Source organism: Castor canadensis, chromosome 18 (assembly GCF_047511655.1).
Source record: "Castor canadensis chromosome 18, mCasCan1.hap1v2, whole genome shotgun sequence".
Lineage (NCBI taxonomy): Eukaryota > Metazoa > Chordata > Mammalia > Rodentia > Castoridae > Castor > Castor canadensis.
The window spans coordinates 2,467,285-2,486,298 of record NC_133403.1 but is presented as its reverse complement, the minus strand read 5'-3'; the positions used below and the strand labels follow the sequence as shown (position 1 = coordinate 2,486,298).

Sequence of the window (19,014 nt, the reverse complement as noted above, 5' to 3'; positions counted from 1 at the left end):
AATTTTGGCAGTTTAGGGCTGGGGACGCAGGTTGTGGTGCCTCAAATATACAGGGTGAGGGTTAGATCCCGGCACACACACACACACAAAAAAAAGCCATTTATGTCTCCTGCGGACTTTGTCCACTTCATTAAAGTTACCCAATTATTTACCAACTGCATTTTACCTTCTCTGTGCTTCATGTCCGCTCTGTTCCTCTTTTACTTCTTGCTCTTACTTTAAGCAAATATTTTTAACAAGGCGTTTACATTTTTAATAATTTTTCACTATTATTTTTAGAATTTTTTTTAGGAGTTGCTCTAGGATCTGCCATATAATCGATCCTAACTTCCCAGAATCAACTTAGTTCCATTGATTTATAGAAACATCACTCCCATAGTTCCGTTTCTTTCTGGAATATTATTGTTATACATATTACACTATCTAGGGTCACTTGCTTTCCCTCTGAAGAATCCCGTTAGTATTTCTCTTAAGGCAATCTACTTTAAGCAATAACTTATCTTGACTTCTGTTTACCTGTTAAATCTTCATTTCACCTTCACTTTAAAATGTACATTTATATACTTTTTTTTTGTGGCACTGGAGTTTGAACTCAGGGCCTCACACTAGCTAAGCAGGCACTTTGCCACTTGAGCCACTCTGTCAGTCCCCTAAAATGAACATTTAATCTCTGTCCAGCTTTACCAGAAATAGGATTCCTAGCTGATGAGATTTTTCTTTGAGCACTTTGGGTCTTTGTTTGGATGGGTTTTTAGGCGAAGTCTGTGTTACTCAGTCTGGTCTCAAACTAACAGTCCTCCTGCTTCAGCCTCCCAAGTGCTGGGATTACAAACCAGCCTGCATAACCTCCGTCAGCCTATCTTTCAAACTCACTCATTCTTCCCTCTGCCAGTTCACATCACCTATTGGGTTCCTCCAGTGAATTTATTTATTTCTGTTACTGTATTTTGACCTCTAGAACTTTCACTTGGTTCTCTCTTACAATTCTTCTCCCCTTAGCGATAGTCTCCATTTGCTACAACAGTGTCACAATACTTGGACTTTGTCACCCTGATTCCCTTAAGTTCTATGAACACATTTGTCAGGACTTCTTTAAAGCCGTTCTTGTTAACTCTGACCTCTGTGCACTCTCACTGGCAATTTCTGTGACTACTTTTTTCCCAGGGCGAAAAGGTCATCCTTCCCTGTTTCTTTGCATGTCTCATAATTTCTTGTTGGAAAGTGGACATTAAGATACTATATTGTAGAGACTCTGGGGACGGGCACCCCCTCTCCGGGAGTCATTGCTTGCTTGTCTGTTTGGTGCCTGGCTGGATTGAAACCTCTTTGACCCATATACTATTAAAGCCCACGATGCCCTCGTCAGGGAAGTGTAGCTCTGGGTATGATGCCTCGTCACCTGGGAATGACAGTGACCTTGGTAGGGCTCTCTTCTCTTTCAATGACCCATCCATTTGTTAAAACCCACAATTTGTGGCTTAGAGTCTATTATGCCCTAAAGTATAACTTGCTCTACCAGCTATCCTATCAAATTGTGGCTGTTTTGAAGGAACTGTTTCTGAGGTTAATATTTGGTATTTTTTTCTGATCCCAGGAGGGCGGCTACTCTGTCCTGTTCCCTGGTTACTTCTTGTAAACCAGAAGACCCACAGTCGAAGCTGTATCTTCATTAAATCCACAAATCTCCTCCCACTAAAATCTCCCCACTATTCTCAAGAGTGCCCTTACCCATGAAGTTACTTCCATGGGGAAAGATTAGGATCAATCTGTTTTTTTTTTTTTTTTTTTTTGGTTTTGATGTTGGGGATTGAAGCCAGGGGCACAGACTGCATGTACTCTACCACTGAACTACATCCCCAAGAAGGAGCTGTTTTAAGGCTGGTTTCGCTCCTTGGGCAAAATCTCTGAGCCAGGGTTTTGTAGGTGGGGAAGAGGACTGTGGAAAGTTCTAGGACTGAGCACTTGGTGGAAGGGAGCACACAAGTCTGAGCTCTCAGCCTGCCCTTCCTGCAGTGGAACCACCACCTCACAAGCCAGGTCTGAGGCCTAAGTTCTCTCAGTGTGCCTGGCACTGATCTACAGTAGGGACAGGGTGGACAGAGAAGGGAGCCCCATTTCGCAGTGCACTTACCCAGGACTTAGCCTCAGCAACAAGCAGCCGAGAGAAGGATGAGGAACACTGAAGTCATGTCCCCTGGAAGTGAAGACATCTGACCAGGGGCCTGTGTTATTGGTTCAATAGTTTGGAGTGGATTCTCCTGCTCACTGAGCTGAGCATGGGATATGAAGAAGTGGTCTTACTTCAAATGCCTCTGGCCTTTCTTATCAAATCTTAATAGATTGGTGGATTGACTGATTTGGTAGGACTAGAGTTTGAACTCAGAGCTTGCACTTATAAAGCAGGCACTCTACCACTTCAGCCACACCTCCAGTCCATTTTGCTCTAGTTATTTTGGAGATAGGGGTCTCAAGGACTTTTGCCTAGACTGGCCTCAAATTGTGGTCCTCCTGATCTCAGCCTCTCAAGTAGCTGGGATTACAGAAGTGAGTCACTGACACCCAGCCAAATTTTCATAGATTTTTTTTTTTTGAATCAATGTGTCTTTATTTGCTGTTTGCCCTTAGAACTCTTTCCAAAGAGCACAAACAGTTGTTTTTTTGTTTGTTTTTGGTGGTACTGGGATTTGAACTCAGGGCCTCATGCTTGTTAGACAGGAGCTCTACCACTTGAGCCACTCCACCAGACCTGTTTTAGTGTAGGGCTTTTTCCAGATAGGGTCTCCAGATGTTTTGCTTGGGGCTGGCTTTGAACCAAGATCCTCCATATCGCTGCCTCCTGAGTAGCTAGGATTACAGACATGAACCACCAACGCCCAGCTAATAGCTTGCTTTTAAAAAATAATTCACCAGTTTTGCAATAGAATGGGTCCATGGAGCCCCTCACAACATCATGCCGGAAGTCAACCCTTCTTAAGTCTGCTTTTGTGTTAAAACAGCAGAGCTGAAGAGCTGAGTAGTTCCAAGAGAAACGATGTGGCCTGCAAAGCTGAAAACACTGGATGGTTCTGTACAGAAAAAATGTGTCAACCCTGACTTACATCACTGCTGCCAGTGCTGCTGGTTCGTGACCACACTTCTGAGTGGTAAGGACTTAAATCACTTGAGTCAGTACTGTATTGGCTAAGTGCTTAGAGCAAAGTCCAAAAAAATTTTTTTTATTGGTGGGACTGGGGTTTGAACTCAGGGCTTCACGGATGCAAAGCAGGCGCTCTACCACTTGAGCCACACCTCCAGTCCACTTTGCAATTTTGGAGATGGGGGTCTCAAGGACTATTTGTCCGGGCTGGCCTCAAATCATTAGCCTCCTGATCTCAGCCTCTCAAGTATCTAGGATTACAGGTGTGACAACCTGCACCCAGCTCCAAGTCCAAAATTTGAAGTACTCTGTAGACATAAATTAAAAACCAAATGGGTGTTTGGAGGGGTTTTGTTTTTGTTTTTGAAAAAAAGGCTCTCTCTATGTAGCCTAGGCTGGCTCTGAAGTTATGAAAGACCAGCCTCAGCTACCTGAGAACTGGGACGGGACGGGGGGGGGGGGGGGGGGGGATATGGAGAATGGCTCAAGTGGTACAGCACCTGTCTAGCAAGTGCATGGCACTAAGTTCAAACCTCAGTACCTCCAAAAAAGAAAAAAAGTGTGGCTTTCTCCGCCACCAGGAACCAATCAATCAATCCTTTTCTGCAAGCAGATACCAGCTGTGTGTCCTCCAATTCAATCCTGAACACTACGTCTAGATCCCACAGGTAAGCGTTCAGTCCTATAACACTGCTCCAATTTCTTATGCCAATCACAAGCCTCAGGTGTTTATCTCTGCTTCTCACCAACTAGCTACAAACTGGGGTCCCCAAAAACCCCTCTTTTGGTTCAATTAATTTGGTACAGAATCTTACCAAGCTTCAGGGGGAACACTTTATGGTTACCTATTTATTATCAAGCATATTATTATAAACTGGGTGCACTGTGGCTCACACCTGTAATCCTAGCTACTCAGGAGGATCACAGTTCGAAGCCAGCCTGGGCAAATAGTTTAAGAGACCCTATCTCAAAATAAATAAATAAATTTTAAAAACCCAGATCTACAAAAAAAAAAAAAGGATATTATTATAATAATCACAGATGAAAAAAATGCATAGGACAAAGTTGGTATGCCCTCCCCTGGGCCCCAAACCCACCCCCCCCAAGATCGTCTATCTAGAATCTCTCTAAACCCTTTCCTTTTAGGGTCTTATGGAGGCTTCAGGGCTGAGGGAATGGCGCAAGTGGTAGAGGGCCTGCCAAGCAAGCTTCAGGCCCTGAGTTCAAACCCTGGTACCGCCAAAAAGAAAAAAAAAAAAAAATCACATGGAGTCTTTATGACACAGGCATAATTGATTAAATGCATTATCCAGTGATAATCGATGAGCCCCAATTCTGAAGCTACCTAGAGCCAGCCAGCATCAGTCAACTGGTTAACATATAAAAAGATGCCTAGCATTTTGTAGATTCCAAGGATTTTATGCCAGGAAACCAGATCAAACAAGTGTCACACAGATGGACCCTACCCCACTGGGTTTTGGTGAGGGTTAAATGTGTGAATGCCTGGCTGGGAGCATGGCTCAAGTGGTAGAGGGAGTTCAAACACCAGTACCACCAAGACTGGAATGTGTGAATGTCTAACTCTTTGAAAGTGTTTACGTCTAGGGCTCTGGCTCAGGAAAGCCCTGGGTTCGATTCCCAACACCGAAATTAAAAAAAAATAAAAGCATTCAACAAATCATGCTGAGAACTGCAAGGAAAGTAAGTAGTAAGGTAACACTTCTTTCCCCAAAGACCTTTTCCCATAAAATTTAAACTTTGGAAAGGGATAACAAGTATAGACCTTGCAATAAACAAGATGTAACTTCCTACCAAGGATACATGCGAACATTACCGACTGTAAACCAGAATAGCAAACCAGGGAAGCTTCCAGCCTCTTGTAGTAACAATGAATGAAAACCACCATCAGGAAGTGCGAAACCCCAGATCCCCACGTGAAAAGGCAGTAATTAGCTCTGATTTGTGGATCTAGGCCTGGATGGCCTCTTCCAGTTTCTAAATATGCCCAGAGGATGAAACACACAGAATCCCTCAAGCTTCCACCTCGACTGTCACCGTGGCCAGGGGGCCTGGGCCGGGCGAGCCGGGGATCGCGCCCGACTCCGGTGGCCAGAGCCCGTCGGGGCTGTGCCCGGCCGGTTACCTCGCAATTGAACTCCATCTCGGCGTCCATGGTGACGATCCGCACCGTGAACGTCTTGGGCTGCTTCCTCTTGAGCGAGCTGAAGCTCATGCGGGAAGCGATGGCTCCGGCCATGGCGCGGGGCTCAGGCCTGGGACCCTCGTCCCCCGAGGCCTGCGGTTCTCGACCCGTTAGCCCCCCTGGAGGAGCTGCACAGGCCTCAGGGCCACCATGGTGGCCGGCTGGCCGGCCCAAGAGCGATATGGACTGCGTGGGTCCCCAGCGGCCAGCATGGGCCGCGAGGACCCGGCCCCCGGAGCGGAAAAGGGAGAGTTGCGGGACAGGCCCTGAGGGCGGCGGGGAGGGGACGGGAGCCGGGGCCGACGGGGCGAACGCGGCCCGGCGTTCCGGGACTCGGACCGGGAACGCCTGGAACGTCCAGGGGGACCCTGGACGGCGGGCGGCCTAGACGCCGCGCGCCTCTCAGCTGCCAACGGGAGTCGCGGGGCCGCGCTGCAGCCTGGCGCGCACGCGCGCGCGTGGCTGTCACCGTCCTCGCTCCGCGCACCCGCGGGTAGCGTCCCCTCCCAGCCGCCGCGGGCCTGCTCCGGACCCCGCCCTCAGGCCTCCCCCAGTGCAACTAAACCCGACAGCCGCCTCCCAGGCTCTCTGGTTGGCTGAGAACTCCGAGGGAGGCGGGACTTTTGCTCCGCTCCGCCCACTTTGGGGCAACTCCACCAATTGGAAGTTCCACTGTGACTGGCGGCGCGGGCCTGTGCTCGGCGTTGAGTAGCCAGAGCGTCAGTCACTCTGAGCGCTTTTGTTCCTAAAGGACCCGCCTACTCTAGCAAGATTGGTTGACGCGTTAGCATCCGACGCGTCTTTTCCCGGGAAAACGGTGAGGTTGGTTCCGCGGCGCGGGAGTCGAATCCCAACCTGATCCGTGAGAGCAAAGTACGGCGGCGCCCCAGGGCACTTAATATACATCCTGATCTCTACGTTTCTCAAACTTTTAAAACATTTGTGTAGGCCTATTAGGTTGCCGGCACTCTCCTCCCGCCCTTCCGCTTCTTGGTAGGAGACGGGAGGTAGTGATTGTATCTATTTCGTGGGGAATTAAAACTTTAGAACAGTGTCCGGCACATACAACGTTGAATTCTATGAAGTTGCTCTATTTGTAGATCCAAAAGGGTGCCTTGGGAACTGAAAAGCATTTTTCGTTTGGTACTGGATAAAATGATTCACTTTTCCAAACCATATCCATGGGGTTTATTTGTTTTTGGTGGGACTGGGGCTTGAACTCAGGGCTCTATACTTACATAGCTGGCGCTCTGCTGCTTGAGCCGCACGCACTTCCAGTCCACGTTGCTCTGGTTATTTTGGAGATGGGGGGGGGGTCTCATGACCTCGAACCGTGATCCTCCTGATCTCAGCCTCCCAAGTAGCTGGGATTACAGGCGTGAGCCACCGACGCCCGACTGTATTATGTATATTTTTATGTCATCAAGGGTTGTAACATGTGTAGGGGAATCATATCTTTATGTCCTTAAAAAAATTTTTTTGGAGACGGGGCCTGGCTTTATTGCCCTGGTTGCCCTGGAACTCCTGGGCTCAAGCAGTCCTCCCACCTGAGCATCCCAAGTTGCTAAGGCCTATACAGCCATAGGCCACCAGGCTTAAATACTACTTTTTCTTAGTGGTGGAACAGAGTCTCCCACTGTACAGATGATGAAACTGAGGCTCAGCATGATAGAGCCTCTTGCTAACTGTCACCCAGATCGTGAAAGGCACAGCTAGAACTAGAACCCAGGTCCAGCCCACCCAGAGCTGCTGGTGTTACCCACTGTGCTGTCCTGGGTGAGGCAAGGCTGAAGGGTGTGGCTCAAGTGGTAGAGCGCCTCTTTTTTTTCTTTCATTTTTCTTTTATTATTCATATGTGCGTACAAGGCTTGGTTCATTTCTCCCCCCTGCCCCCACCCCCTCCCTTACCACCCCCTCCCTCTCCCCCCCCAATACCCAGCAGAAACTCTTTTGCCCTTATCTCTATTTTTGTTATAGAGAGAGTATAAGCAATGATAGGAAGGAACAAGGGGTTTTGCTGGTTGAGAGAAGGATAGCTATGCAGGGCATTGACTCACACTGATTTCCTGTGGAGCGCCTCTCTCAAGAGCATGAGTTCAAACTGAATTCTCCTTTGGGCTCCCCACTGGCAGAGCAGATCAGGCCTTTACCCCAGGGGCCAAGGATGCTGCAGAAAAATAAGTAATTCTGGGAACCCACTGAGGAGCAGTAAAAGAAAGTAGATCAGACAGCAGGGGCTAAAATACAACACTGACAACCAGTAGTAACTGATTTTTATAGAAGACTTACTAGATGCTAGGCACTGGGATAACTGGCAAAACATACCCAATTCAAAACACTTGGCAGAGCTGGGTGCTGGTGACTCACGCCTGTAATCGTAGCTACCCAGGAGGCAGAGATCAGGAGGATCGAGTTCAAAGCCAGCCTGGGCAAATAGTTCTGCAAGACCCTATCTCGAAAAAACCCATCACAAAACAGGGCTGGTGGAGTGGCTCAAGGTGTAGGTCCTGAATTCAAGCCATACCAGGCATTCTGTGAAGGGTTTTGTATGGTTTATTTCTTTTGGTTTTTTTTTTTCAAAACCCTATTTAGTAGATATTATATCATCAGCTGACATGAAGTAATTTACCCAAGGTCATAATTGGTAGAGCAGTGATTTGTTTCTGGGACTGCCTTAACCTGGATCTCAACTAATTTACATTTTCTTTTTCCATTCTACCAGATGATAAGGGGTTCTCAAACTTGGATGGTCCCGCCCCTCCAGTGTTTTTGGTTGTCATACCTGGAGTGTAAGGGGGGGCAATGACAGAGGTGACTCCATTTTGAATGAGAGAAACATTTTAAAAGCAGACATCTAGTCAGGCACCAGTGGGGCTCACACCTGTAATCCTAGCTACTCAGGAAGCAAAGATCAGGTGGATCACTGTTCGAGGCCAGCTCAGGCAAATAGTTCTCAAGACCCTATCTGGAAAAAAACCTATCACAAAAAAGGGCTGGTGGAGGGGCTCAGAGTGTAGACCCTGAGTTCAAACCCCAGTACCAAAAAAAAAAAAAAAAAAAAATGCAGACCTTTAAAGAGACGTGGGAAACAACAGGTTTCTCGGGGGAAGTAACAAACTCCTTACTGAAATAGCAGAATGCAACTGCACAATGTGGATGGTGGGCCCCAAGGCCAAGATGAGCTGACCAGACCTTCCTGGAATGCTCAGTTCCATAAGGAAAGGGACAGACAGGTGGCTGAGTTCAGTGAGAAGCTGACCTGGCCACAACCAATCACAAATATAGTTTCAAAGTAAAATAGTTAGGCCTAAGCCAGTTAGTGCACTGTATCATCCCCTGGATGTGAGCCATCCTTGGGCTTAGCTCTTTCACTAAGTCCCACCCATCAGGTGCCTTGCTGTCTTTTCAGTAAACTTTGTGCTTGCTTTCACTCTTAACTCCTGGTCCGGTGTCTTCAGTTGTCAGCTATACCAGGACACGAACTCAGGATCAGCAATCCAGTATCAGGAGAGTTCTTGTGACTTCCATAGGTAAAAGCCAAGGGTGTTGTTAAACTTCCTACAATACATAGGACACCCTCACACACAACAAAGAATTATCCAGGTCATCTTGCCCAAGTGCGGAATAAAGAATCCTGCAATGGAGCAATGATTCTTTCATCTTTTTGAGTCAAAAGCACTCAAATGAGCCAGGTATGATGGCATATGCCTGTAATCTCAGCACTCTGGAGACTAAGGCAGAAGGTTTATAGGTTCAAGGCCAGCTTTGGTTACATAGCAAGCTCAAGACAAGGGCAACATAGTGACCCTCTTTCAAAAACGCAAAACCGAGGGGTCCAGGCATGGTGGTACGTGTCTGAAATCCCAGCTACTTGGGAGGCAAAGACAGGAGTATCACAGTTGGAGGCCAGCCCAGGTAAAAGTTAGTGAGATCCTATCTCACAAGCTGGAGGCCAGCACCCATGACTCACACCTGTAATCTTAGCTACTCTGGAGGCAGAGATCTGGAGGATTGTAGTCTGAAGCCAGTCTGGGTAAATAGTTTGAAAATATCCTATCTAGAAAATACCCAACACACACAAAAAAAAGGGCTGGTGGAGTTGCTCATGTGGTAGAGTGCCTGCCTAGCAAGTGTGAGGTCCTGAGTCCAAACCCCAGTATCAACAACAACAACAAAGCTGGGGGCTCAGAATATAGCTCAAGTAGTAGAGTACCTGCCTAGCAAGCACAAAGCTCTGAGTTCAAACCCCAGTACTGAAAAAAACCTAAAAACTAAAGGACTTAGAGTATGACTCAAGTGGGTGGAGCACTTGAGCACAAGGACCAAAATTCAAGAAAAAAAAAAAAAATCACTGGTGGCATGGCTCAAGTGGTAGAGCATTTGCCTAGCAAGTGTGAGGCCCTGGGTTCAAACTCTAGTACAACCAAAAAAAATAACAGGCTGGTAGAGTGTCTCAAGTGGTAGAACCAAGCATGGTAGAACCAAGTGTACCAAGCATGATGCCTGGAATTCGAACCCAGTCCCATCAAAAAATAAAATAAACACATAAATAAATAAATACAGCCAGGCACTGGGCCTCACGCCTGTAATCCTAGCTACTCAGGACTCAGAGATCAGGAAGATCAGAATGGAAAGCCAACCTGGGCAAATAGTACAACAGACCCTGTCTTGGAAAAAAAAAACCATCACAAAAAGAAGAGGAGAAGGAGGAAAAGAAGAAGAAGAAATACATTGCAAAATGCATAATTCTTTTTTATAATTTTATTTATTTTTCTTTTTGGAGGTACTGGGTTTGAACACTATAGTGCTAGGCAGACACTATACCACTTGAGCCGCTCTATCAGCCCTACAAAGTATATAATTCTAAAATGACCCCCCATGACCCATGGCTTTTTATAATCCACTGGTTTTGTTTGTTTTTTGTGGGACTGAGATTTGAACTTAGGGCTTCTTGCTTGCAAAACAGGCACTCTACTGCTTGAGCCACACCTCCAGTGTATTTTTATTTTGGAGATGGAGTCTCGAGAACTATTTGCCTGGGCTGGCCTCAAACCATGTTCCTCCTGATCTCAGTCTCTGAAGTACCTAGGATCACAGGTATGAGCCACTGGCTCAATCCTGATTTAATCCACTATGTTGTATGTAGGAAAAACCCATGAATATAATATTATGCTTGTGATTATGTTACTTTGTGTGGCAAAGGAATTTTTTCAGATTGTAGTCCTAATTTGTTGAGTTAATCAAAAGGAACTACCGTAGGTGGGACTGTCCTAATCAGGTGAACTTTTAAAGGGGGATCAAGAACTGGGAGATAGAAGAAACCAGAGATGCACTCCTGCCGGCTTGCAGAAAGCAGACATTAATGTCATGACTATCTATTGGGCTATATAGCAATGAACTCTGGGTGGCCTCGAACCTAAGAATGGTTCTTAGCCAACAACCAAAGAAAACAAGGATCTTGGTTGTGAGCAGCTGACGCCTGCCAGTGACTTGAATGAGCTTAAAGGAGAACTCTCAGCTCTTGGTGACAACTAAAATAGGACTGACTGATACCTTGACTGTAGCAGAAAATCATGCTAAGCTAAGGCCTGGGCCTGACCTCCAGACCCATGGACACTGAAATAATAAACAGGTGTTGTTTTAAACAACTAAATGTGTAGCAGTTTGTTACGTAGCAACAGAAAATTGGTAAGATCATAAATAAAAACAAATTTTAACCTGTACAATCCACTGGCCCCCTGCCATTCTTTTATGGCCCTTCTTTTATGATCCGTTAATTTTTCACTCATGATTGTGCTATGAATATCTTTCCCTATCAGTAAATATGCTATGATATGAAATTTTAAGTGTAATGCAGGAGAGTTTATGGAGATAGAAAAATGTAAAGTGGGAGGATTGAGCCCTGAGAGTTGGTGGGGGAGGTCCCAAGAGAGAGTGCCCCTATATAATCTTGGGGGAGAGGTTGTGGGACTGGGATTTGAATTTAGGGCTTTATGCTTGAAAAGCAGCATGAGCCACACCTCTGATCTGCTTTGTTCTGGTTATTTTGGAGATTGGGGTGTGTGTGGGTTATCTCATGAAGTATTTATTGGCCTTTATCCTGGGCTGGCCTTCCACCTTGATCCTCCCAATCTCAGCCTCCCAAGTAGCTGGGAATAGAGGCATGAGCCGTTAGCACCCCGTTCTATGATATAATTTTCTAAGGACTCACTAGGTTTGAACTTAGGGCCTCATGCTTGCTAGGCAGGCACTCTACTACTTGAGCTACTCCACCAGCCCTTTTTTGTGTTGGCAATTTCTGAGATAGGATCTCAGAAACTATTTGCCCAAGCTGGCTTCGAACCACGATCCTCTTGATCTCTGTCTGCCGACTAGGATTACGGGCATGAACCACCGGCGCCCAACTTGTGACCGGTTTCTGAACATATTTTTGTAAGCTGCACTCTGTTGCATTTGGAACAGGTAGAGACAGAAGCTAAGTAAACTAAGAGGTGCTCACCTGCCTGCAGCCCAAGGCTCAGGATATACCTGACTCACTAAACATCACCTAGGCCTGGTGAGCTTTGCATCACCAGGTGAGAATGCTTTTCCAAGGCGCCACCCTAAAGCACTGATGTGAGTGAAAGCCATCTGCAGGCAGTAACTCCTATGTAAAATAGCAGTGGTAGGCAACCAGGGTTGAAATACTAGTCTCTTGATCAGCTGTGATCTGAAAATGTTAAGTAGTCAATTCAGGAATAACCCATACATTTGAAATTGTACGCACAGTGATTGGTGTGATAAAATCTTACCCTGCCCTGCCCTGTCTTGCCCAGACGGTGAGTCATCCCTTTGTCCCCCGTATAGATACATGCCACACCTGTTAATCACTTTGTAGCCATCTTGGCTATCAGACAACAGTGCTTACCTTCAAGTGACCAAAGCTCAAGATTGGTGATCCTGGCAATTCAGCTAGACCAAAGAGAATCCATAAAGGGTTTCTTTTATGTGAAAAGGTGAAAGGTTTCGTGCCTGCCTGGCAAGTGCAAAGCCCTGTGACACACGCACAAAAAAAATAGTAGCTGGATGCCCATGGTTCATGCCTCCCATCCAAGTACTAACAAGGCCCGACCCTGCTTAGCTTCCGAGATCAGACGAGATCAGGCAGCTCATGCTTATAATCCTAGCTACTCTGCAGGTGGAGATCAGGAAGATCCAAGTTTGAGGCCAGCTTACACAAAAATTTCTTGAGACCCCCATCTCAACCAATAAAAGCTGGGCGTGATGGTGCATGCCTGTCATTCCAGCTGCAGCAGGAGGATGGTGGTCAGCCAGCCCAGGCATGAAAGCGAGCCCCTGGGGAGAAGTTTTTTTTTTTTTGTCTTTTCTTTTTTGGTGCTGGGATCGAAGAAAGCGAGCCCCTGCTTGAAAAATAACTAAACAAAAAGGGATGGGGGGACAGCTAAAGTGATAGAGCACCTGCCTGACAAGCATAAAGTCCTGAGTTCTAATCCCAGTACTGCCAAAAAAAAAAAAGGAAAAAGTCTAACACAGTATGTATGTAAGGGGAAAAACATGGTACTAAGCCTGTAGTGTTTGGTACTGTGCAGTCTGGGGAGTCCACTGGGGGTCTGGGTGTGTAAGCCCTGCAGATAAGGGGGCCTTGTAGCTACACGCCCAGAACTATAGATGTTTGAATCCTCACAGGATGTTCCCGTGAGGAAGGACCCTGGGTACCTTGGCTTCTCTGAGCCCCAATATGTTATCTGTGCAAACAGGAATGATAGCATATATGTTCTGAGGACTTAGAATGTGGCTTAGTGGGAGAAGTACTTGCTTAGCTCTCTCGAGGTCCTGGGTTTGATCTCCGGGTGGCTTAGGAAAATAGAAGTTTCTTGTCCCACAGCTCTGGAGGCTGTAAGTTGGAGTCGAGGTGTCAGCAGGGTCACAGTCCCTCTGAGACCGATCAGGAAAGGATGCTCCCTTGACTTTCTCAGTTGTAGACATTCTTTGGCTTGTGGCAGGGTACCTCCATCTTCACTAGGTCTCCCTGTGTCTCCCTTTGTGTTTGTCAGTCTCCAGCCAAGACCCGCCCCCCCCATTTTGGGGGGGAGTATTGGAGTTTGAACCCAGGGCTTTGGGCTTGCTAGGCAGGCATTCTACCACTTGGGCCACTCCACCAGCCCTCAAATTTCCCCTTTTTTAAAATGAAGATAATAGTCATTTTGGATTAGGGTCACCATAATAACCTCATTTTCATTTGATTGCCCAAATAAGGCTACATTCTGAGGTACTGGGAGTTAAGCCATCATTTGGAGGGACATAACCCATAGCAGCAGCCATATTTATGCGAGATAATTGCAGAGGTCCAGGGAAGTCATATTTACAAGAAGGATGTTTTTTGTAAACTTCACATGATCCAGAACTTTCTATCGGGAGACCTGTATTCCCCACGTGGAATGAATGCAAGCGAGAAGATCAAACGCACTCACGGCTCGTAAATCTGCTCGGCATCTCAGCGTGCTTTGGCCTTGGATGATGCTTGGTGTCTTTGCAGCACTCTCTTTGCCCACAGGCATTCTAAATTAACAGCACTCCTGTCACCTGTCACATCTTGTGTGCTTTAGCATGCCTAGGACCTACTCCAGAGGTACTGGTTTCTCAGCACTAATGTCTACCTCATGAATGCTTAAATGAGACCGTTACGGCTTTCTAAAGTGGTTTGTGCATACGCTGACTGACCAAAGAACAACTCAATAGTCACAAAAGGCCGTTGCCAGAGTCCAGATCCTGTAATAGGATGATTTGCTCTGACAGGACAGGATGGGGGGACGGGGGAGGTGGCCCAAATAACATACACATGTAAGTAAATGTAAAAATGATTTGGAAAAAAAAAAAAAAAAAGACAGGCAGAGGTAGGAGGAGGTCAGCCCAAGCAGTTAGGGAGACCTAATCTCAAAAACAAAAGGATTGCTGGGCACCTGTGGCTCACACCTGCAATCCTAGTTACTCAGGGGGCAGAGATCAGGAGGATCGAGTTCAAAGCCAGCCTGGCCAAACAGTTCTGCAAGCCCCTATTTTGAAAAAACCCATCACAAAAAAAGGCTGGTGGAGTGGCTTAAGGTGTAGGTCCCGAGTTCAAATTTCAGAACAACAAAAACAAAAGGGCTGGGGCTGGATGCTGGTGAATCACTTGAGAGACTGGGATTAAGAGGATTTACCAGCCCCAGGCAAATAGTTCGCCGGCCCCCATCTCCAAAATAACTGGAGTAAAATGGCCTGGAGGTGAGGCCCAAGCAGTATGAAGCCCTGAGTTCAAACCCCAGCCCCACTTTAAAAAAAAAGGCAGGGGAGGAGGACTTGGGGCATGACTCAAGAGGTAACCCTAGTATTTTAAAAACAAAGGGAAAAGATAGAATTTTGTTTCCTGGCTAAAGTGGCGCCACCTTGTGGCAATAGCAAAAACAGTTTCTAATTCATTGTGCTCTACCAGCATTGAAATGGTTCAATACTTGAGATAAATTCCTTGTGGCATTTGCATTCTTTACATTTATACAGGGAATGGTGCTTTGTTAATGTTTTTGTGTGCCACTGTGCATATGATGCATAATACAGAAAGGCCAGGACTTAAGTCTCTTCCCCTGCTGAATACATAAAAGCTTTCTCTCCCTGACTCTCTTGTTTGGGGTCCCAGAGGAGCGGGAGGATACAGTTCTCAGTGAGCCATTGGGCCTGAGCATAAAAGCCCATCAATAAGGAGCAGGTGACACTGCCACAGCTGGGTCATTTGTCTCTGCTGCAGACTACTCCGTAATGATCTATTTGTCCCCGGGAATAGATGATGGCAGGTTTGTCCATATTTTACACTTATGAACCTGCCTGCTCTCTCGTCCAGCTGCTGCTCATCTGTCTCTGTCCCTGGCCCCTCTCATTTCATTCCATGAGTGGACAGCAGGCCTTGGCAAAGGGTTATGCTTACTAGGCAGGCGCTCTATCACTTGAGCCACTCCACCAGCCCTGGCAAAGGGTTATGAAGGTGGATGCCAGGAGGGCAGGCTGGGGAGGAGGGAGGGAGAAGAGGATGGGTTCACTCTGTGCAGAGAGGGAAGGGATGAATGGGAGACAAGCTCAGGAAAGAGATGTCACAGACTTAGTGGTGGGCAGGAAGGGCCTCAGAGAATGGGAGGCTGAAGGAGAGGTCCTAAGACAGGAAAATAGAGCTGTTAGGAAGGCCTGCTTGTAAAAGACAGCTCCACAGGGTGGCAGGGAAGCTCAGTGGTTGAGTGCTTGCCTAGCACGTGCAAGACCCTGGATTCCATCCCAGCTCTGCGCACACACACACACACACACACACAAAGACAACTTGAGGAGCCAAGTTCAAACTCAATAAGTTCGACCTAGTGCAAAACCTAAGTATAACTGCTGCCAGTGGCTCACACCTGTCATCCTAGCCACTCAGGAGGCAGAGATCAGGAGGACCTTGGTTCGAGACCAGCTCAGGAAAATAGTTTGAGAGATCCTCTCTCAAAAAATACCCAACACAAAAACGGGCTGGTGGAGTGGCTCATGTAGTAGAGTGCCTACTGAGCAAGTGTGAGGTCCTGAGTTCAAACCCAAGTACGACCAAAAAAAAAAAAAAAAAAAACCCACCTAATTATAGCAACCAGCTTCAAACTCTCAAATGCTGGGTTTGAGTAGGCCTACCCAAGAGAATGTACAGAGATGACAGTGTGGGTTGGGGAGGTGGCTCAGTTGGAAGGACAATTACCTAGCAGGTAGTGTGTACAAGGCCCTGTGTTAGGGTGAACAAGAGGAAGCCATGTTAAAACTGTTCTCCCTCCCCTCGAAGGTGACTTACTGAGAACTCTCCACCCGGCCCTAAAGAAAAATAGACATCCACCTTTAGCCATTTACTAAAGCCACTACTACTACTACTTCCCACCTGGCCCAGAAGGAATGACCCACCCTTGAGCCAGAGGGGAGTTCAAGAGGCTCACCTCAAGTACATGAAAGAACTCACGTCCCACAATAGGTGCTGGCCTTTGTGATCCAAGCGCCCTGCTGCCACATTTCCCAAGGTATACATCCTGGCTGACGGGTGTACTTCTCTGGTGGCCAGAGAGAGATAAAGAGGCAGAAGACGACCTGGTTTAATTGAAGAGTGCAGGGTGTTAACCTTGTGGACAAAAGTCAGATTGATTAACAAGCATAGTAAACTGGCCAGCACGCAAGCCTGCTACACCAAAAGTTGTTCCCTTTTGTGGTCTCAGTTACATTTTTCCCCACTGTCCATTTATTCCTTTCATTTCTGTTTCATTTATTTATTTGTGGTACTGGGGCTTGAACTCAGGGCCTACACCTTGAACCACTCCAGCAGCAATTTTTGTGTTAGGTATTTTCAAGACAGGATCTCGTGAACTATTTCCCTTCAAACCACGATCCTCCTGATCTCTGCCTCCTGAGTAGCTAGGATTACAGGCGTGAGCCACAACACCAGGCTGTTCCTTTCATTTCTGTGGAAAAGAGGTGTCACCTTCCTGTCTTTAGTTAATTGGTGGGCCCCAAGGAGGGAATCCGTGCTCCCTAGCAAAAGCAGCTTTTAAGCACCTGTTACATGATGGTTTGACTACAGGAGGTCCCCTACAGGTTCCTGTGTTAAAGCCTTAGTCCCCATCTGGGGGTGCTATTTTGGGAGGTTCTTGAAACTTTAGGAGGTGGAAGTAGGTTACTGAAGACATGTCCTGGGGGGCTTTATCTTGGCCTGGCCTCCTTTCTGTATCACTCTCTCTGCTTCCTGGCCACCATGATGTGTCTTTGCTCTACCATTAGTCTTTTTTTTTTTTTGCAGTACAGGAATTTCAACTCACGGCCTCATGCTTGTTAGGCAGGCGCTCTACCACTTGAGCTACACTGCCAGTCTTTGTGTGTGTGTGTTGGATATTTTCATGATAGGGTCTTATAAACTATTTGCCTGAGCTGGCCTCAAACCGCAATCCTCCTGCTCTCTGCCTTCTGAATAGCTGGGATTACAGGCATGAGCCACCATGCCCAGCTCCACCATGTACTCTTACTGCCATGATATTCTGCCTCACCACAGGTCCAAGCAATGGAGTAAGGCAACCATGGGCTGAAACTGCTGAAATGATAAGCCAAAATGAATCCTTCCTCCTTTAAGTTGTTTTTCTGAGGTACTTATCATATTGACAAAAAATAAAATAAAATTGGTGCTAGATAAGTGGAGAAGTTGCGGTGATTATTCCCGACGCTGTGGTGGAGAAGTCTTTGGATCCAGTTTGTGGAGGTTTTGGGAAACCCTAGAGTGATGTAAACAGAGCTCAGTGAATGATTCTGGTAGGAGCTCAGAAGACCAAAATGCTCATAGGCACACGAGGTCTCAGATGGAAACAAGGACTCTGTAATTCCTACAGGCCGCGCGTGCTACATTGTGGCAACAACAACAACAACTACTCTACATTTTTTCCATGCCCTGTGACCCAAGGCAAACTCAGCCTTGAGCCCCTGTAAAATCAAAAAGCAAATTAAATACAGTAGATCCTTAGTATTTGCAGGTATATGGTTCCCAGGAGGCCCATGACAAAGAGTAATTCTGAATGCTTAGGAATCAGAGTTCAGTACTGTCCTGTGGATCCTTGATTCATTTTTCCCATAATACTGTCTAATTTCTGCTAAAGACAAGCCACCTTACAACAAAGTCTAATAACATTTTGGGTTTTCATCGGTGGTGGTACTGGGGTTTGAACTTGAGGACTTGAGCTCGCTGAGCAGGTACTCTACTGTTTGAGCCACACCTCCAGCCCTAAAATTTTCTCTTTTTTTTCAGTACTGGGGTTTAAACTCAGGGCCTACACCTTGAGCCACTCCACCAGCCCTTTTTTGTAAAGGTTTTTTTGAGATAGGGTTTCATGAACTATTTTGCCTGAGCTGGCTTTGAGCCTGAATCCTCCTGATCTCTGTCTCCTGAGCAGTTTAGATTACAGGCATGAGCCACAGGCACCTGGCTAAAATTTTCATTTTATCACTTAAAGCACATTTTTACTTTGCTTTTTGCACACTGATTGCTTTTGGGAGGCATATTTTCACAAAATGAAGGGTAGGGAAACACTCAGCAGACCATGCAATGATTTAAACACAACTAACAATAACTCAGAACTGAGAACTCCACATCAACTGAGCTGTGTAATATGCATGTGGGAACTTAAAACTTTGGTTTTGAAATTTCTTTTGATTTAAAAACAATTTTTTTTTTTAAAGTCGGGTGCCAGTGGCTCATGCCTTCTAAATCTTGGCTACTTGGGAGGCTGAGATCAGGACCGAGATTCAAGGACAGCTCAGGCAAACAGTTCTAGAAATCCCATTTCCAAAAATAACCAGGGCAAAATGGACTGGAGGTGTGACTCAGTGGTGGAGCCCCTGCCTTGCAAGCAAAGCCCTGAGTTCAAACCCCAGTCCCACCAAAAGGAGGGATGGATCCAAAGCAGGACTGAAACCCAGCGGGGCAAACATTAAATCCATAACCAGTGTCTGATGCATGGGTGCCAGGGTGTGAGCACCAGCGCTTGGGCAGCCCTTACCTATGAACTTGCTGGTTGCAGCTCCTGTGACCTCTATCTTGGGCTGGCTTTGCTTGCTGCCTACTGTTTTCCTTGGCAGTTATTCTGTGTTTCTGGCATTTCCA

General features: G+C 46.6%; 1 protein-coding gene and 1 non-coding gene across 7 annotated transcripts in view; both read right to left on the bottom strand.

Moving 5' to 3' along the window:
- Nf2 (NF2, moesin-ezrin-radixin like (MERLIN) tumor suppressor) overlaps positions 1-5,812 on the bottom strand; it is an 83,126-nt gene extending 77,314 nt beyond the window's left edge. For 2 of the 6 annotated variants that reach the window (XM_074060983.1, XM_074060982.1), the window contains exon 1: positions 5,280-5,811. In XM_074060983.1, the coding sequence (XP_073917084.1) occupies positions 5,280-5,393 (114 nt within the window). In that variant the 5' untranslated portion in view covers positions 5,394-5,811. Of the gene's footprint in view, positions 1-5,279 lie in introns of all 6 variants that reach the window. The other 4 variants (XM_020156475.2, XM_020156474.2, XM_074060984.1 and 1 more) reach the window with 3 other exon arrangements.
- Trnav-aac (transfer RNA valine (anticodon AAC)) lies at positions 2,670-2,742 on the bottom strand. Its single transcript has one exon. It is a non-coding gene; the product is annotated as a tRNA-Val (tRNA).
- Positions 5,813-19,014: the final 13,202 nt, after the last annotated feature.